We start from the raw sequence: 17,408 nt of genomic DNA, 5'->3' as shown, positions 1-17,408 counted from the left end.
AGCAGCGGCCCCACAGCGACCAGAGGCAGGGGTGCTGCTGCTGAGCAACACAGCCGGCAGGAGCCGCCCGGGGAGGCTCGCGGTCTGAGGAGCCGCGGCAGGAGCGGCACTGGGCGGCCTCAAGACAACCGGCGACTCTCGGACCCTGGGAGGCAGCCTCGGCGGCATCCACCGCCTCCCACCTGCGAACGGCCGAGCCCGGGGCCTGAACGCGGCGATCGAGGCGCTCAGTGTGCAGAACAGCGAGCTGAGCCAGCCGCGTGCGCAGCGGTCCGCAGCCTGGTCGGAGGGAACGGGGCACCGCGAGCCCCCGTGCGCACCCACAGCCAGTGCCGAACTTCCGCCGATGAACGCGATCCGGGAAGGAAACGCGGGATGAGGCCCGGAGACACAAACCGGGATGGCCGAAACCACGGCCTGGGGCGGGGGTAAGGGAGGGCTGCTGTTGAACACACAGTTTCAGATCTGCAAGATGAAAGAGTTCTGGCAAGGGATGGTCCTAACGACCCCGTGAATTACTGCACTCGAGGGAACCGCGGGCGGAGAGACGGTTTAGGCCAGGGGCACCGGCTGGCTCAGGGGAGAAGCACGCAATTCTTGATCTCAGGGTCACAAGTTCAAGCCTCAGGGTGGGTACAGACATTACTTTAAAAACTGGTTTCGGGGTGCCTGGGTGGCTCAGTGGGTTAAGCAACTGCCTCCGGCTCGGGTCACAATCCCAGGGTCCTGGGATCAAGTCCCACATCGGGCTCGCAGCTCCACAGAGAGCCTGTTTCTCCCTCCAACCTTCTCCCCTCTCATGCTCTCTCAAATAAATAATAGCTTGAAAAAAAAAAAATTGGTTTTGATGACAAATTTTATGTTATACTTTTTTTTTTTTAATTTTAAATAATCTCTACACCCGACGTGGGGCTCAAACCCACCAGCCCAAGACCAAGAGTCACACCCTCTCCCAACTAAGCCAGCCTGGCACCCCATTATGTGTTATTTATTTCTTCTAGGACAGAGCGAGCGCGCACGGACGAGAGCGGGGCAGGGGTGGGGGCGGCAGAGGGAAAGGCACAGATCTCAAGCCGACTCCACACCCAGCTTGGCCCCAACTCGGGGCTCAAGGTCACAACCCTGAGATCATGACCTGAGCCGAAAGCAAGAGCAGGATGCTTAACCAAGTAAGATACCCAGGCTTCCCTCTTATGTGTTATTTTTAAAATGATACAAATCTCCATTTACTGACATAAAACCATTCCTTAATTTATTGTCAAGTAAAAAAACACCAAGACTACAAATCATCCTAACACCCCTGGAAAAGATGCACCTTGGGAACAATACATGCCCCAGTGCCTGCCTGTGCGGCCGCAGGGCGCACAGGTGACCGCCTGGGCTCCTGGGAACCTGCCATCCACGCGGCACAGCTGGACAACTGTCATCCCACAACATTTCTGTCAAACAAGCCACTTAATGCTCAGTCAAGGAAAAAATGGAGGATTTAGGGCTGTCATGCCCTGCTAGTAACCCAGAGAGAAACCCAGCACGTGCACCTGCAGAACAGGTGTCGGCGGCTGGCACCGAGCCTCCCAACGGAGGACTCTCTGCGGGGGGGCGAGCACAGCGCCAGCCAGAGCGACACCGGCTCAGAGGGGCCCGACTCTGGCTGTGACACGGTTGGGAGATGTTAGCCAACTGATTTCACTGAGACTTCACTTAGACTTTCCTTCTCATGGATGCACAAGAATAACACGTGATCAAAATAAATTTCCAAATAAGTCTGAAAAGCTTTACATAAGTATAAAATCTAAATGACAAAGGAAAACAGGTGGGAAAGTATTTTTTTCTTTCCTAATCACACATAAACACGGCTTCTTAAACTCAATAATGTCTTAGATTTGACAAAGTACGTTCACAGCACAGCACAATCCCATTTTGGCAAAAGTCTGTACACGTAAGTATGTGTGTACAAACATGTGGGCTCTAAAGACGCTATGGTTTGGGTTTTTTTTTTAAAGAGAGCGAGCATAGCAGAAGCAGGGGAGGTGGCAGGCAGAGGAAGAAGCAGGCTCCCCACCGAGCAAGGAGCCCGACGTGGACTCGATCCCAGGACCTCGGGATCATGATCTGAGCTGAAGGCTCAGACGCTTCACCGACTGAGCCGAGACACCCCGAAACATGCCATGTTAACGGTTCTTTCTTTTCTTTTTTAAAGATTTTATTTATTTATTTGACAGACAGAGATCACAAGCAGGCAGAGAGGCAGGCAGAGAGAGGGAGAAGCAGGCTCCCTGCTGAGCAGAGAGCCCGATGCGGGACTCGATCCCAGGACCCTGAGATCATGACCTGAGCCGAAGGCAGCGGCTTAACCCACTGAGCCACCCAGGCGCCCCTTTAACGGTTATTTCTGAGCAGTAAAATTTCAACTAATTCTTACTTTTTATACTTCTCTGAATTGTTTTAGCCTTTCAGAATTAATGCATATTATCCCAGTAGTCAGAAGAAAGGATCTTCACTTGAGGGGAAACAATTTCCGAGTAATACTCGTTTGTTTGTGAGGATTCACCTCCTCTAAGCACTCACTACTGCGGTGGGGACAGCTCCAGAGACCAAGTGGCCAAAGCCAAACTACAGGGGCGCCTGGGGGCTCAGTCAGTGAAGTGTCTGCCTTAGGCTCAGGGTCCTGGCTCAGCGGGGAGCCTGCTTCTCCCTGTGCCTGCTGCACTCCTGCTCACGTCCTCTCTCTCTGAGAAGTAAATAAATAAAATCTTTAAAAACAAGACCGACTAAACCCCCAAGCCCAGCCCTCCCAGTGACTGGCTGTCACGCTGTATCCCCCTGGGCGAGGCAGCCATGAACTGTCCGGGGGGAAATACAAGCATTTCAGGAATCCTACTGGTGCAAATAAAAGTGAGAACCACAAGGTCCCGCTGTTATCTCGGAAACCTTCTGAATTTGACCTGTTTGACAACTCCACATTTGGTATCAAGCACGAACGCCTCAAGTTAAAAACAAAATCATATTCCTACACGGTTATCACAAATTTAAGTTTAAGAAATTTCCCTGTCAGGGGCACCCAGGTGCCTCAGCTCTGCCTTTGGCTCAGGTCAAAACCTTTAAAAAAATAAATAAAATTTAAAAATTTAAAAAAAAATAAAAACCTTTATTTACAAAAATAGGGGCACCTGAGTGGCTGAGTCAGTTAAGCAACCAACTCTTGGTTTCAGCTCAGGTCATGATCTCAGTCAAGGTCAAGGGACTGAGGCCCCCATGGGCTCTACGCTTAGCTCAGAGTCTTCTGGAGATTCTTTCTCCCGCCTCTCTCCCTCTGCCCCTCCCCCTGCTCCTGTGACTAACTAAATAAATAAAATCTTAAAAAAAAAAAAAAATCAAGTAAGGGAAAGGAAATCCGTATGCCAAGGGGAAAAAGAACAGGAGGTCAGGCCGCGGGCCACAGTCAGCTCCCGCCTGCTACGGAGCATAAATCACAAGCCGCTCCTTACCGCACGGCGCTCCTCCCAGGGAGACCCTTCTGCAGTCCGGCTGGGCTTTCCCATTTGCGTTCCATAAACTCATAACCGATCTATGTATGTGGCCCTCTCTTTCTTTCTATTTATTTATTCGAGAGAGAGAAAGAGGAAAAAGGAGAGAAGCAGACTCTGTGCGAACCAGGGAGCCTGAAGTGGGGCTCGATGCCTGGACCCTGAGATCATGACCGGAGCTGAGATCAAGAGTCAGACGCGGAACGGACTGAGGCACGCAGGCGCCCCCGTGCCTCTGATTTTCTAACAAAGTGGGACTGGGACGCATGGGAGGCTCAGATGGTCAGGTGTCTGCCTTCAGCTCAGCGCGGAGTCTGGGGCGTCTGCTTCTCCCTCCGCCTCCGCCTCTCTCCCCTGCTCACCTTCTCTCTGTCTCTCTCTCAAATGAATAGGTAGAATCTTTAAATTAAAAAATAAAATAAAGTGGGAATTATTCTGTACATGTTTTTAACAATTTTCCTTTAACAGACAATTCAAGTGTTTCACTCTCTAATTTTTCCAATTTTTCACTCTCCTAAGTGCTAGTCTTGTGACACACTTCTACACACACCCTTGGACTCTTTTCGGCCACCATGGCAGTAAGCCAGGGTCAGTGATGCAATGTGCCCTGGATCAATCCAGTCATGGTGGAGAAGAGCGAGTCCGAGACTGTGAACCAGGGAGTGGGCGAGTCAGGGACGGGTCTAGATGGGGAGGAAGCAGCAGGGGGGTGGGGGCACAAACCCACGCCACCACTACCTTTTTCAAAAATGCTGCCGCTGTTTCTCTCTTGGTGGCTGTGATCCGCTTCACCCCGTCTGGGGACTGGACACGAATTATCTGTCACAAATGAAACAAGGCGGTTACTGCACAGACTAGTAAGTTCCTGATCTGACTGAGACTAACACCCGCGGTCTTTCAGCATCTGGGTCACCGAAACTTAGAGCCAAACCTCTCCCTTCCCCGAGCAACACCAGGTGCTTTGAAAAGAGCAGCAGAGGCATGAGATTCTCAACCCACGCAAGGCCTTCCTGACAGGACGGCCCTGACTCTCAACTCTGGTCATTTCACTCAGAAAAATGTTTAACCATTATTTCCTTTTGGATTTATGGAAACAATAATACAACAGCAAAACAACAGCAACAACACCCTTGATGAATCATGAATGACTGGATTCGTTAAAAAAGATCTCTTTGGGGGGCGCCTGGGTGGCTCAGTGGGTTAAAGCTGCTGCCTTCTGCTCAGGTCGTGATCCCAGGGTCCTGGGATCGAGCCCTGCATCGGGCTCTCTGCTCCACGGAAAGCCTGCTTCTCCCTCTCTCTCTGCCTGCCTCTCTGCCTACTTGTGATCTCTGTCAAATAAATAAATAAAATCTTAAAAGGAAAAATAAAAATCTTTTTGGGGGCTCCTGGCTTGCTTAGTCGGTGAAGCATCCAACTCTGGATCTCAGGGTTTTGAGTTCAAGTCCCACATTAGGTGTAGAGACAACTTAAAAAATAAGTAAAAAATTTAAAACACATCTGATTAAAAAAATAATAAAAATAAAAAAAGAGAACAAAATGAGTGTTGTTCTAAAATCTATATGCAAAGATCAGAATGATCTGAAAGAATCATAGAGTATCTTCTAATTTGATATTTACCTTTAATAGAAAAACTGAAAGAAATAAAGGTGTTTAACATCATGGTAAACATACTAGGGTTTTAAAAAAATACTTTTATGGCAACCCGGAAACGGCTGGCAGGCCTGGAACACTGCACACAGAGCACCACCTTCTAGGACTTGATTTTTATACAGATCAAAGTCCTTCTGACAGTGGGTGAGTTACTCTGGCCAACTGCACAAGTTCCTGCTTTCGTCAGGAAGCGTGAAAAGGCATGCCCTGCCGAAAACAGGGGCAGACGATGTGCCAACCACCCGAGGGAAGAAAGTCAGTCAGGAACGGCCACCGCCAGCACCGAGTGGGCACGGCGGCGCCTCGACCCAGCCGTTACTGCGCTGTGCGCTGCACTGAAAACAAACACTAAAAAAAAAAAACAAATACCCTTTACATATGAAAAATGTATTAAGTCATTATTTTTTAAAAGATTTTCAGGGGCGCCTGGGTGGCTTGGTAGGTTAAGCCTCTGGCTCAGTGGATTCAGTCTCTGCAGCTCAGGTCATGATCCCGGGGTCCTGGGATCGAGCCCCGCATCGGGCTCTCTGCTCAGCGGGGAGCCTGCTTCCTCCTCTCTCTGCCTGCCTCTCTGCCTACTTGTGATCTCTGTCTGTCCAATGAATAAATAAAATCTTCTAAAAAAGAAAAAAGAGCTTGGTTTGTCTGCGGGAGAGTCCGCGCCCGTCCGTCGGAGCAGCGGGAACGAGGCAGGACCCGGCCCGCCCTCCTCCCCGGCCGCCTGCAGCGGCTCTCGCGGGCCGGGCGCGGACTCCGCAGCCGAGGTCCGGAGAGGCGGCCCCGGCACCGCAGACACCCGGCCTCCCGGCTGCGCGGGTTCTCCCGGCCCGGACGGAGGGCCCGGAGCGCGTGGCGGGAGGGCGGAGCGGCCGGCGCGCGGACACAGCGGCCCCGGGCGAGCCCCCGGCGCGCGGACACAGCGGCTCTGCTCCTTCCCTCCGAGGCAGCGCGTCAGGCGGTCCCAGCCGAGCCGGCCCCGGGCCGCGGGGCGCCGGGAGGAGCGGCAGGGACGCCCCCGGCCAAACGCAGACGCCCGCGGCCGGGGAGGCGCGTGGGACCCGCCCCCGGGAGCCCGACCTGCGCTAAGGTTCCCGCGGGCCGCCCAGGCCCGCCGCTCGAGGGGGGAAGCCGCGGCCGGACGCCGGGGCGCTGTGGCTGCGGCTTCACTTTCCGCTTTCGCCGGCCTCCACGGCGCGGGCGCGGGCGCGGCCACTCCCGACCGCTCGGAAGCGCCGCCTCCGCCAACAGGTGTCGGTCACCGCGGCCCTGCGCGCCCGCACCGGCCCGCACCCGCCCCGCCCCGCACCGGCCCGCACCCGCCCCGCACCGGCCCGCACCGGTCCGCACCGGTCCGCACCGCCCCGCACCGGCCCGCACCGGCCCCGCACCGGCCCGCACCGGCCCGCACCCGCCCCGCCCCGCACCGGCCCGCACCGGCCCGCACCCGCCCCGCACCGGCCCGCACCCGCCCCCCGGCCCGCACCGGCCCGCACCGGCCCCGCACCGCCCCGCACCGCCCCGCACCGGCCCGCACCGGCCCGGCGGAACCCGCGGAGCCGGCGGTCGCGGAGCGGCGGGACCGGAGGCCGCGAGCCCGGGCCGGGCCTGGCCGCCGCCCCACAGGCCGCGCCGGCGAATCTGCTGCCTCATCCCGCGCCCGCGCCCGCCCCACTCACGATGCTCTCGGCCATGGCGGCCGCTCCCGTCTCCGGGCTCGAGCCCCGGGCCGCCGCCGCCGCCGCCTGCCGCCCCGCGGGCCTCGACGCCTCGGCCCCGGCCTCAGCCCCGGCCTCCCGCCGCCGCCGCCACCGCCGCTCCAGCTTCGCCGCCGGCCGCCACCGCCGCGCGACGTCCGGCGCCTCGTCCAACGCGCTCCGCCGGCCGCGCAGCCCGGAAACCGAGTTCCGGCCCTCCAACGGCCCGCGCCTGCGCACACGGGGCGGCCGCGGGGCGGGGCGAGGGGCGGGGCGGGCGGGGCGGGGCGGGGGCGCGCGCGAGGGGCGGCGGGGGCGCGCGAGGGGCGACGGGGGCGCGCGCGGGGCCCTGAGCTCGGAGAAGGACCGCTTTGCTCGCGGCGCGCGCTCCTTTCTGCAAACCCAGGCCGGGCCGGAAGGCCCGGGAAGAAGCGAGAGCGAGCGTGCGCCGTCGCCCCGAAATCGTCGTGCTGGGCCACAGTGCGGGGCCTCGAAGCCCTAGGTCCGGCGGGTCGCCTGCGCGAGCACGGATCGTGTCAGCACGGTGACGTCACCCCGTCCTGGCAGGAAAGCAGCGGCTCCGTGACCCTAACCCGCCGCGAGGCCAACAACCGGCCTCAGCCTGCATCTCCCGGGGCGCAACCCCCGCCCGCGGCCTGGGTGCAGGGCTGGGTGCAGGGCTGGGTGCAGGGCTTGCGGGGGTGCAGGGCTCAGCTGTCGGCCTCTCGCGATTCCTGCTGGTTTCCTGCGGGGCGCTCCCCGTGCTCCTGCCCTGCCAATTCAGTAGCGGACCTGACCTTGCCGTGACTGTGCGGGGAAGTTACCAAAACGTGTAAAATCCGGTTTTTTTAACGCCATGGCTCCACTCCAGGTTGTATTTATGTATTTCCTGGGCTGAAAAAGTCACCCTCATTTCCTCCCCCTCCCGACCCCCGGGTTCCAACACCTCAGGTTCAGCAGCTAGTCCACCTGCCGGTCCATCCCCCCCCACCCCGCAAGGACCTACGAGGCTTCTGCAGGGCGATCGATCGGCAGGGCCCACGCTGGGGGAAACAGGAGCGATTCCCACCCTGATGGGATCCACCAGCAGGAGGCAGCTTGTAAACACATCAGCTATGCAGGCACCCAGTGTCCTGAAGTGGACAGTCACGTCGGGGGAATGGATGGAGGATCATCGAGGCTATTTTACATATGATGGTCCAGAAAGACCTCTCTGAGGAGATGGGATGCGATCAGGTCCCAGATAAAGCATCTGAGGGAAGAGTGAACTAGGAAAGCCTGTGCAAAGGTCCTGGGACCTGGGAAGTGCTGGGTGCTCCAGGAACAACAAGGCGGCTGGCGTGGATGGGGGTCCTGAGTGAGGGCAGAGGAGGGCTGGGTCAGGAAGAACCATGTGAGACATGGAAAGGCCTTTAGATTCTATTCTTTTTAAAAATATTTTATTTATTCGACAGAGAGACACAGTGAAAGAGGGAGCACAAGCAAGGGGATTGTGAGAGGGAGAAGCAGGCTCCCCACTGAGCAGGGAGCCCGATGCAGGGCTGGATCCCAGGACCCAGGCATCCCGGATTCTATTCTTAAGTGTGTTCAGTTAGAAAGCCTTTGAAGGACGAGACCAAAGGAGGCGTCCTTTCCTGATGCCTGGGGGCCTCAGCCAGTGAAGTGACTGCCTTCGGCTCAGAGCATGAGCCCAAGGTCCTGGGATCGAGCCCCACATTGGGCTCCCTGCTCGGCGGGACACTACTTTTCCCTCTGCTTGTGCTCACTCTCTCTATGAAATGAATAAATAAAATCTTTTTTAAAAAAATAAAAAAATAGGGGTGTCCAGGGGGCTCAGTGGGTTAAGCGTCTGCCTTCAGTCCAGGTCATGGTCTCAGGGTCCTGGGATCAAGCCCCACATCGGGCTCTTTGCTCAGCGGGGAGCCTGCTCCCCAACCCTCCGCGCCCCCGCCTGCCTTTCTGCCTACTTGTGATCTCTCTCAGTGTCAAATAAATAAATCTTTTTTAAAAATAAAATAAAATAAAAAATAAAAAAACAAAGGCTCTTCCTTTGTCATATCACTTTGCAAGGACTGCCTTAGCAAAATTCCACAGACTGTATAAATTAAATGTATTTTCTTCCAGATCAAGAGTCTGGAAGTCGGAGATCAAGGTGACAGCCCGTCGGGGTCTTCTGAGGCCGCTCTCCTTGGCTGGCAGACCTCTGTATCTTTCCTCTGTGCTCAGGCATCCCCGGTGTCTCTGTGTGTCCCAATTTCCTCTCTGTATGAAGACACTGGCCTCATTTTAAGTTGATTACCTCTTTAAGGGCTGTACCTCCAAGTCCTCTTCTGAGGTTCTGGGGGTTGGGACCCCAAGATATGGATTTGAGGGAAACGCAATTCATCCCCTCGCTGTGAGGGTCACTGGAATTTCACTTAGCCTTGCCCAGTGTCAGGACAGGAGGGAGACAGAGCTGGAGAGGGGATTGTTGGGGTGAGAGCCTGGCCTGGGAGCCGGATGCGGGATGTGGCAGCAGCTGGAGGGGGTCCTGGTCTGTCACTTCGGAGAAGTGCACGTGGCTGCGCTGGGTCAAATCTGCAGCCTTCTTCTCCACCCGGACTACAGTCCCCACCCAGCAGCCTGAGCACCCCCTTCTCAGCGGGGGTCGGTCCAGATCCTGCTCCACCCCACCCCCTCTCCCTCCCTCGGAGAGGACCCCACCGGAGTGGACCGACCCGGCTCCATCCCTCCCTTCCCCCACGTTTCTCCTCCTCATCCCCTTTTATTTAAATTGAGATGAAATTCACAGGGCACGCAGTCCACCATTTCTCAGTGAACAGTTCGGTGGCATTTAGTGCTCTCAAGACCTACGACTACCTCCTGTATCTACTTTCCAAGCGTTGCTGTCACCCCCAGAAGGAAACCGCACCCCCGTTCAGCAGCAGCCCCCCATTCCCCTCCCCCAGCCCCCGGCAACCACCCATCTACAGACTCACCTATTCTGAGTATTTCACGCCAATGGAATGACAGGGACGTGGACCTGAGCGTCCGGCTTCTTTCGCGGAGCGTTCTCCAGCTCCGCCCCTGTCCTCGCAGGTGTCAGAACACCTCTTTAGGGCCCAGTAGTAGTCCGCGGGGGGCGTGGAGCACATTTCGATAATCCACTCTTCGTCGATTGCTGTCCGGGTTGTTTCCACCTTTCGGCAACTGTGGATAGCGCCGCCGTGAATATGCGTGTCTGTGTATATGTGTGAGTCTCTGTTTCCAGTTCTTTGGGGTGCAGTGAGGCCCTCCCTGATCAACTGACGTAAGAGCCCCCTGACTCTTCACCCCCCTTTCATGGCTTCATACCTCTGACGACCGTGTAGAATCACATATATTCGGGGCGCCTGGGGGGCTCAGTCGTTAAGCGTCTGCCTTGGGCTCTGGTCATGATCTGAAAGTCCGGGGATGGAGCCCTACCTGGGCTCCCTGCTTGGCGGGGAGCCAGCTTCTCCCTCCCCCACTCCTCCTGCTTATGTTCTCTCTCTCACTGTGTCTCTCAAGAATCACATGTGTTCAGGGACGCCTAGGTGGCTCAGTTGGTTGGGCAGCTGCCTTCGGCTCAGGTCATGATCCCAGCACCCTGGGATCGAGTCCCACATCGGGCTCCTTGCTCAGCAGGGAGCCTGCTTCTCCCTCTGCCTCTGCCTGCCTCTCTGTCTGCCTGTGCTCACTCGCTCTCTCTCCCTCTATCTCTGACAAGTAAATAAATAAAATCTTTAAAAAAAAAAAAAAAAGAATCACATGTGTTCACCTGTTTACCGCCCAGCTTTGTGACGTCCCCCTCACCGGAGGGGACCTCGTGCTCACTAGGGCGTTGCAGGTTTTCCCGCTGCCGCATCCCCAGGACGCAGGACGCTCCCTGACTTCGATCAGTGGCCTGCCGTCCCAGCTATGTGTGGCACAACTGTGTCTCTATTGTAAATCTGTTGTCACGACGACGCTGTGAAATGAACTGTCCCGAAACGCAGTGGCTTCACCCAACAGCCATTTACCATCCTCTGGGTCCCGCAGGTCAGGAATCGGGACGGGGCTCTGTTGGGGGGTTGTCGTGCGGGAAGCTGGGGGTGGGGCATGACGCAAGAACGCAGTAACTACAAGACGAAGTGAACAGTGTCCCGAAAGAAGACGGGAGGCCTCTGCCTGCAGGGTGGGGTGTGGGCTGGAGCTAGACCCAGGGAGGAGATTTCAGGGGCAGCAACAGCAGAGGGCACACGCGTGCTGGGCCGTCCACCCGGCGAGCACCCCACGTGGCCAGACTGCAAGCGGGTGGGTTAAGTGAGGAAGGGTGGCTGCGGTCCCAACACCAAACAAAAGAAGCCGGGGAGCAGCATGGCAGAGGACGGTAAAGACAGGCTGGGCACGGGGCCTTGCCCAGCCCTTGCCCCCTTCTCCTACCGTGCAAACACGTGTGCAGAGCGCCCCCCCACAGCCTCGAGAGGTCCCCACAAGCCAGAGACTGACATTCGTTTTGTGACCTCCCGCGTCACAAAGGCACAGGGGAGGCGTGGAGAGCCATGTGCCCGCATCCTCAGAGCCTTGGCAGTGGGTGGGGACCCGCTCCGAGCCTTCCTCCCCACGCCATGCAAGCCGAGGATAGAAGACAGGACAGGGTCAGAGGGCCTCGGGCGCCCCAGTGTGCGGGGGCAGCCGCGTGGCCCGGGGCCTTCCAAGCTCTGTGCACAACGCTGACTGTGACAGAGGCCAGCCCCGACAGGAGAAGCTCAGCACGACGAAGGAGCCCGCGTCCCTCAAAACCAGGAAGGTGTGATCTGGCCAGTGGAGACCGTCTCGTTCTCAAAGAGAGTAAATTGGGGGTGACCCAGCAGATCTGGCCGGTCTCCCAGGATCGTTTCCCTGAGCCAGTTCTCAGGGCTCTCCTGTCCCGGGGGAGGTGGGGGAGCAGCCGCCAGGCCCACCAGACCGAGGCCCACAGGGCACCCCTGTCGTGGGGGCCACGGGGTGGAGAGGACAGCCCCGCCGCCCACGTCACGCCTGCCCAGAACTCCGGGGAATCCCCCAGCGAGGCTGTGGCTCTGCCCTCCGGGGGGTGCTCTGGGTCTCCACAGGCAGGGGCTGTCTTAAGCCCTACAGTGTGACGCCTCACATGACCGGGCCATGACTGTGGCATCCTGGCTCGGCTCACAGCTTACCCGGCCCTGGGCTGCGGAGCTCGCGGGACGGCTGAGGGCACCAGCTCCAGCGTTGAGCTAGAGACGCCTGGCCGGGGACCAAAACACCTGTCCGGGTGCGGAATGGAGGCGGGGGAAAGGCGCCCCCTGCTGTCCCAGGTAAGCCAGTGCCCTGGTGGCCTCCGCCCCCCCACCTCCCCATGGCAACGTCTCCACCCTGAAGGCCCTGGGGAGGACCTCAGGCCCCACCCTGAGCCTTGGCCTGTGCTGGGCTGGCCGGTCGGTGCCCCCCTCTGACCCCCAAGGAGGTAAGATTAGGGCGGGGGGGGGGGGAGTCTCACTAATCCGGAGCTTTGTCCTCACCCAGCACCTTGCCACAACTCCTTCCCCTCGTGTGTGAGGGGGTGTGGGGTACGCACACTCTGAGAAAAGCACACCCCCAGGCGATGTGCCCATGGGGCCTTCGGCGCCTCTCCTGCCCTCCTCCTCCGCCCGTGACCTCTCCGCCTTCTTGCTGGTTCGCCCCTTCCCCACTGCGGCCTGCGGTTCTGGAAGCAAGACAGTGAGCTCGGGCTTGGGAGGGGCCATCCCGACACGCCTCCGGGGCATCTGGCAGGGCCTGTGGCCCCCGCCCACCACCTCTGGCGCACCCAGCCCCTCCACCCCCCAGCCTGGCCCAGCAGCCTGTCCTTTTGCTCCCACTGACTGTTGGGGTCTGGGGGGCTGATCAATGCCCCTTTCCTCGCCTCCAAGTTCACAGAGAATGAGGTTTCAAGGCAGAATCGGATGTCAGGAGCGGAGGGCAGCCTCGTCCTGGTACGCTGGTGTGGAAGGGAGGCCCTGCCTAGGTGTGGCCCAGGGGACTGTCTGTTCCGCAGGGGCCACAGCTTCCTAATCCTCCCAGATTTCAAGGGCAGACCGTCCCTCTCCCTCCAGCAGGGAGCGGACAGAAGTGCGGACCCCCCCGCACCTGCCTGCCGGTGGAGAGGGTGGGGGGTGGGGGCAGGCAGATTTGAAATCGAGATTGCCCACGAAGGGACAAAGGGGGGCAGAGTCAGCAGCTTCTCCAAACCTCGATCCATGAGCCACTCCTCTGGGAAGGGGGGGATGGGTCAGCACTTCTCTACTTCGCACACTTGGTGTGACCAGTGCCCAGGGCGCGGCTGAGCGTCCCGCTGGAGGGCAAGGCAAGGAAGGCCCCGACTCCCACAGAGCCCTGGTCTCCTGGCCCTCCTCCCTGCCCTGGGAGCCTGGCTGGCCTGGCCCCGAGTCTGTGCTCAGAGAGTGGGATCCTGCGATGCTAGGGCTGGTCTGAATCGGGGAAGAGGGAAGGACAGCCCCTGGGCCAGCCCTTCTGCCTGGGGGGCCTCCACCTCCTGGGCCCGGTGGGGAAGCCCTTCTCTGGACTGCATAGACAGCCCAGCCCACGCAGATGCTGTTCAGACCGCCTGCCGCGTGCCTGAGCTGCGGGGCCCACGTCTTCCCTCACACAGAGGGGATGGAGGGCGCTCGTGTGTTCCTGGAACGCCTGCTTCCCGGGATCGCCTCACTTTGTCTCCCGTGAGCTAGCGGGGTGCGGCCCTCCATTCTGCAGGAGACAAGCCTTCCCATCCCCCGGCTGCCCGGCCGGGAGACAAGCCTGGAGGCCGGCGCGTCCGTCCCCGGCCATCTCGGGTCTGCGAGTCTTCCCTTCTCTGCCCACTGTCCAGCCTCTTCCCCGCTGCCAGGCTCCGACCCCAGCCTCGACGACGTGACCCTCCCTGTTGATTATCCCAGATTATGCCAGTGAGGTCTCCCCGTGTGCTCCTTCCTCCACAGGGCGCGGGGGGCCGGGAGGAGCCCCTCCCCGCAAGCAGCCCACTCACCGCAAGCCGCCAGGAGCCCCAAGAGGACCAGCTCTGGAGGGCAGGCCTGGGGGGAGACCCGGCCTCCTCTCTCCCCTTGGGAAACAGCTGCCTGAAATACCTGATCTTCCTGTTCAACTTCCTCTTCTCTCTGCTTGGTGCACTGGCCCTGGCCTTCGGGCTCTGGGGCTTGGCTGTCAAGGGGTCTCTGCGGGGGAGCGGGGCAGCGGCCCTGCCCGAAGACGCCTTGCTGGGACTGGCGCTGGGGGGGCTGGCGGTCAGTGCCGTGAGCCTGGCGGGCTGCCTGGGCGCCTTCTGCGAGAACGCTTGCTTGCTGCGCTGCTTCTCGGGGGGTCTCATCGCCTTCCTGGCGCTGGAGGCGGTGGTGGGGTCCCTGCTGGTGGCCCTCTGGGGCCCGCTGCAGGACGGCCTGGAGCCCACGCTGCGTGCGGCCATCACCCACTATCAGGACGACGCGGACCTGCGCTTCCTCATTGACCAGGTCCAGCTGGGGCTGCAGTGCTGCGGCGTGTCTTCCTACCGGGACTGGACGCGGAACCCGTGAGTCCCAGAGCCCACGGGGCAGGGGGGCGTCCCCGGCGGCCAGCCGACCGGACCACACGGACATACTCGCACACGTGCTCACTTGTCCACGCACACGAGTGTGTGCACACATGCCCGTGCACACACGCGGGCCCCCCGCGTGTTTCTGCCCTCTCCAACCGGGGACCAGGTGGATAGGGATCATAGCGGAGAAGCTGAGCCGGCAGACTCAGAGACTCAGCTTGGGGAGTGTTTTGGGTAAGGTCATCACACCGGACTCTCCCCGTCAAGTACACTTAAGTTAAATGAGGACATTGTTCTGGACTCCTCAGTTCTCTCTCCATAGCGTGTGTGTGTGTAAGCGTCTCTGTGTGTACACGCGTGTGCTTGTGTGTGCACGCGCGTGTCTGTGTCTATTCTGTGTGCACGCATGTGCGTGTGCGTGCTTGTCTGTGTGCATCTCTGTGTGTGCGTGTGTCTGCACGTGTGTCTGCACATGTGTCTCATGTGTCTGTCGGTGCATGCCTATGTGTGAATGTACCTGTGTGTGCATGTGTGTACGTGTGCATGCTTGTGTGTCCGCATGTGTGTGTCTGTGTGTCTGTGTGCTTGTATCCGCATGTGTGTGCGCACGTGTGTGTGTCTGCGTGTGTCTGTTTCTGTGTGTGTGTCCGTGTGTGTCTCCGCATGTGTGTCTGCATGCGTGTCCGTATGTGTGCCCACATGTGTATGTGTGCACATGTGCACGTCCACATGTGTGTGTCGCGGGCATGTTTGTCTGCATGTGTGTGTCTCTGTGTGTCCGCATGTATGTGCGTCTACATGCATGTGTTGTGTGCGCGCGTGTCCGTGTCTGTGTGCACGTGTGCGTTGGTGTGTGTCTGCGTGTGTCTCCACATGTGTGTCTATATGCGTCTGTGTGCATGTCCGTGTCCGTGTGTGTGTGTGTGTCTGCATGTGACCGCATGTGTGTGTGCACATGTGTGTGTGTCTGTAAGTGTTGTCTATTTAGGGACACCAGGCAGGGATCGTCTAGTTCTGCTGGAGGACAACTGACCACGACAGATGGTCACGAAGACTTGAAAACCGGCCTCTTGCACCCAGCAGTCACTGAAGCATGCCAGCGTTCTAGAAGCATCCACATGTGTGCTCTTGTTCGTGAGCTGAGTGTGACTTTGGACTGGTGATTCCCCCTGAATCACCGGAAGCTGGCTGTTGTGTATGCACAAGTGTGTGTGTGTGTGTGTGTGTGTGTGGCCGTGGACGTTGGGAGGGTCAGTGAGAGAACTTTCCTCAGCGCCGGGGCCCGGAATGGTGGGCCCTGCCCTCTGGACTGACGCCCCATGTTCCCTTGCAGGTCCTTTAACTGCAGCTCCGAGAGGGCCCAGGCCTGCAGCCTCCCTGACTCCTGCTGCGTCAGCCCCAGGGGAGATGGAGTAGTCGGCCACAACCCGTGCGGCTTCGGAGCTCTGGGCCCAGATGAGGCCGTTCAGAGGCGGGTGCACCTGGAGGGCTGCAGCCTTGCGCTCCGCGGGTGGCTGCGCGCCAAGGTCCGGGCTGCCGGGGCCTGGGCCATCGCCACTGTGGTCATCCAGGGCCTGGAGCTTCTGCTGGCGGCCCGGTTGGCGAGGGCCCTGGCTGTCCGCCAGGGGTTGGCGGGGAGCCCCAGAACCGCGGGGACAGAAAGGCTCCCCGCCAAACTGGCCCAGGGCTGACAACCCCGTGGGACCCCCAGGGAAGGTGTCCAAGCAAGCGTCCTGCATCTCAGACACTCTGGCCTCCTCCCCCCGCTGGGTCTCCCGCCCCCCAGGGTCCCTTTCCCGGAGGGTAGGGCATGGCCACCTCCTTCCCAGTTGTTTGGGCCTGCGAGAACGAGTCCCTGCACCGCCACCTGACCTCACTCTCTCTCAGATACTTTTGCCCTCCGCCACGGAGCACTTGCCAACCCCGCGTGGCCTGCGTGAGCCGCACCTGCCAGCGCCTACCTCCTACAGAGGATGTCAACGCTCCCCAGAGCATATGGGGCTCTCGGGGCCAGATGCAAGCCTGCTGTCGAGCCCCCGACTCCAACTCACACCCCCGACCGCTGCCTCCAACCTCCGGCTCCGCACACCTGGGCTGCCTACCTCCGACCCCATCCTGCCCCAGCCTCTGGGTGCCCCCCGCCGCCCCATCCTGCCCCAGCCTCTGGGTGCCCCCCGCCGCCCCATCCTGCCCCAGCCTCTGGGTGCCCCCCGCCGCCCCACTCCCTGCTGCCCGGCCCTCTCCGTCCACTGTGGTGGCCACGGCGGGGCCCCGACGGGAATAAATTTTGGTGAGCTGTATCATTTACGGAAAATGGCACCCGTCTCAGTGGGCAGTGTGAAGAAGCCTTCCGTCTGCGCGCCCACACGGACCCCCAGCCAGGCAGGGAGCCGGCCGCGGCCGCTTCGCCCCCTGCCCACGGGCGCCCTGAGCAGCCTTCATTGCCTCGGGTTACCATGGCTTTTTCTGGCTTCCACATGAATGGGAATCTGTCCAGTCACTGCCGTGTGAACAGGCCCCACAGAGGCACCCGGTCTCCGCAGACACCCTTGGCGGGCTCCAGACAGCAACTGCTGCTAGTGACCATTTCGCCAGGCCGCCCGGGTGTGGCGTCCAGCGTGGACACCGCTGCTGGCTCACCAGTGGGCACCTGGCCAGCGGTAGAGAACAGCTAAGAACAGGCTGGCTGGGCCACTAAGCGAATTCCCTGATCTCTCCGCCCCTGTTTCCTCCCGTGAGGCTGAGCTGAGCACACCCTTCTGGCGTGAGCTGCTGCTGGGCCTCGTCTGCCTCCTTGGGGAGGCCTGCTCCGGGGGCTGGCTGTGCACGCGGCTGCCTCCCAGCCTGGCTGGCCGGGCTGCATGGACCCCCAGCCTCCACGGGCCCAGACTCAGCGTCTAGTGGGTTTCCTTCCCTCTCAGCCTGGCCAGGCCCCTGCTGCCCCCACCACCCTGCTCCTTCGTCCCT

The 17,408-nt window shown here is 59.7% G+C and overlaps 2 protein-coding genes across 4 annotated transcripts in view; one reads left to right on the top strand and one right to left on the bottom strand.

The window, feature by feature from the left end:
• NPLOC4 (NPL4 homolog, ubiquitin recognition factor) overlaps positions 1-7,014 on the bottom strand; it is a 54,963-nt gene extending 47,949 nt beyond the window's left edge. The window contains exons 1-2 of one of the 3 annotated variants that reach the window (XM_045085699.1): positions 6,857-7,014; positions 4,266-4,346 (exon numbers count right to left, since the gene is read on the bottom strand). In XM_045085699.1, the coding sequence (XP_044941634.1) occupies positions 4,266-4,346; positions 6,857-6,871 (96 nt within the window). In that variant the 5' untranslated portion in view covers positions 6,872-7,014. The remainder of the gene's footprint in view (positions 1-4,265; positions 4,347-6,856) is intronic. The other 2 variants (XM_045085700.1, XM_045085698.1) reach the window with 2 other exon arrangements.
• A 5,201-nt stretch (positions 7,015-12,215) lies between these two features.
• On the top strand, positions 12,216-16,755 carry TSPAN10 (tetraspanin 10). The gene is made up of 5 exons (XM_045085697.1): positions 12,216-12,338; positions 12,474-12,592; positions 12,784-12,846; positions 13,849-14,435; positions 15,775-16,755. Exons 2-5 carry the CDS (start codon positions 12,485-12,487, stop codon positions 16,130-16,132), a joined length of 1,116 nt encoding a protein of 371 aa, XP_044941632.1. The 5' UTR covers positions 12,216-12,338; positions 12,474-12,484; the 3' UTR covers positions 16,133-16,755.
• Positions 16,756-17,408: the final 653 nt, after the last annotated feature.

The sequence above is a fragment of the Mustela putorius genome, unplaced genomic scaffold (assembly GCF_011764305.1).
Source record: "Mustela putorius furo isolate JIRA1106 unplaced genomic scaffold, ASM1176430v1.1 tig00000873_pilon_pilon_pilon, whole genome shotgun sequence".
NCBI lineage: Eukaryota > Metazoa > Chordata > Mammalia > Carnivora > Mustelidae > Mustela > Mustela putorius.
Note: the sequence above shows the minus strand (reverse complement) of the source record. Positions and strands in the feature narration are given on the sequence as shown.

Excerpts from the sequence above, each read along its gene's own strand:
- TSPAN10 (XM_045085697.1), top strand. The coding sequence starts at position 12,485 with ATGGGGCCTTCGGCGCCTCTCCTGCCCTCCTCCTCCGCCCGTGACCTC. Across the intron at positions 12,847-13,848 it reads CGGAGGGCAGCCTCGTCCTG|GGCGCGGGGGGCCGGGAGGA; the intron begins GTACGCTGGTGT and ends CTTCCTCCACAG. Across the intron at positions 14,436-15,774 it reads CGGGACTGGACGCGGAACCC|GTCCTTTAACTGCAGCTCCG; the intron begins GTGAGTCCCAGA and ends GTTCCCTTGCAG.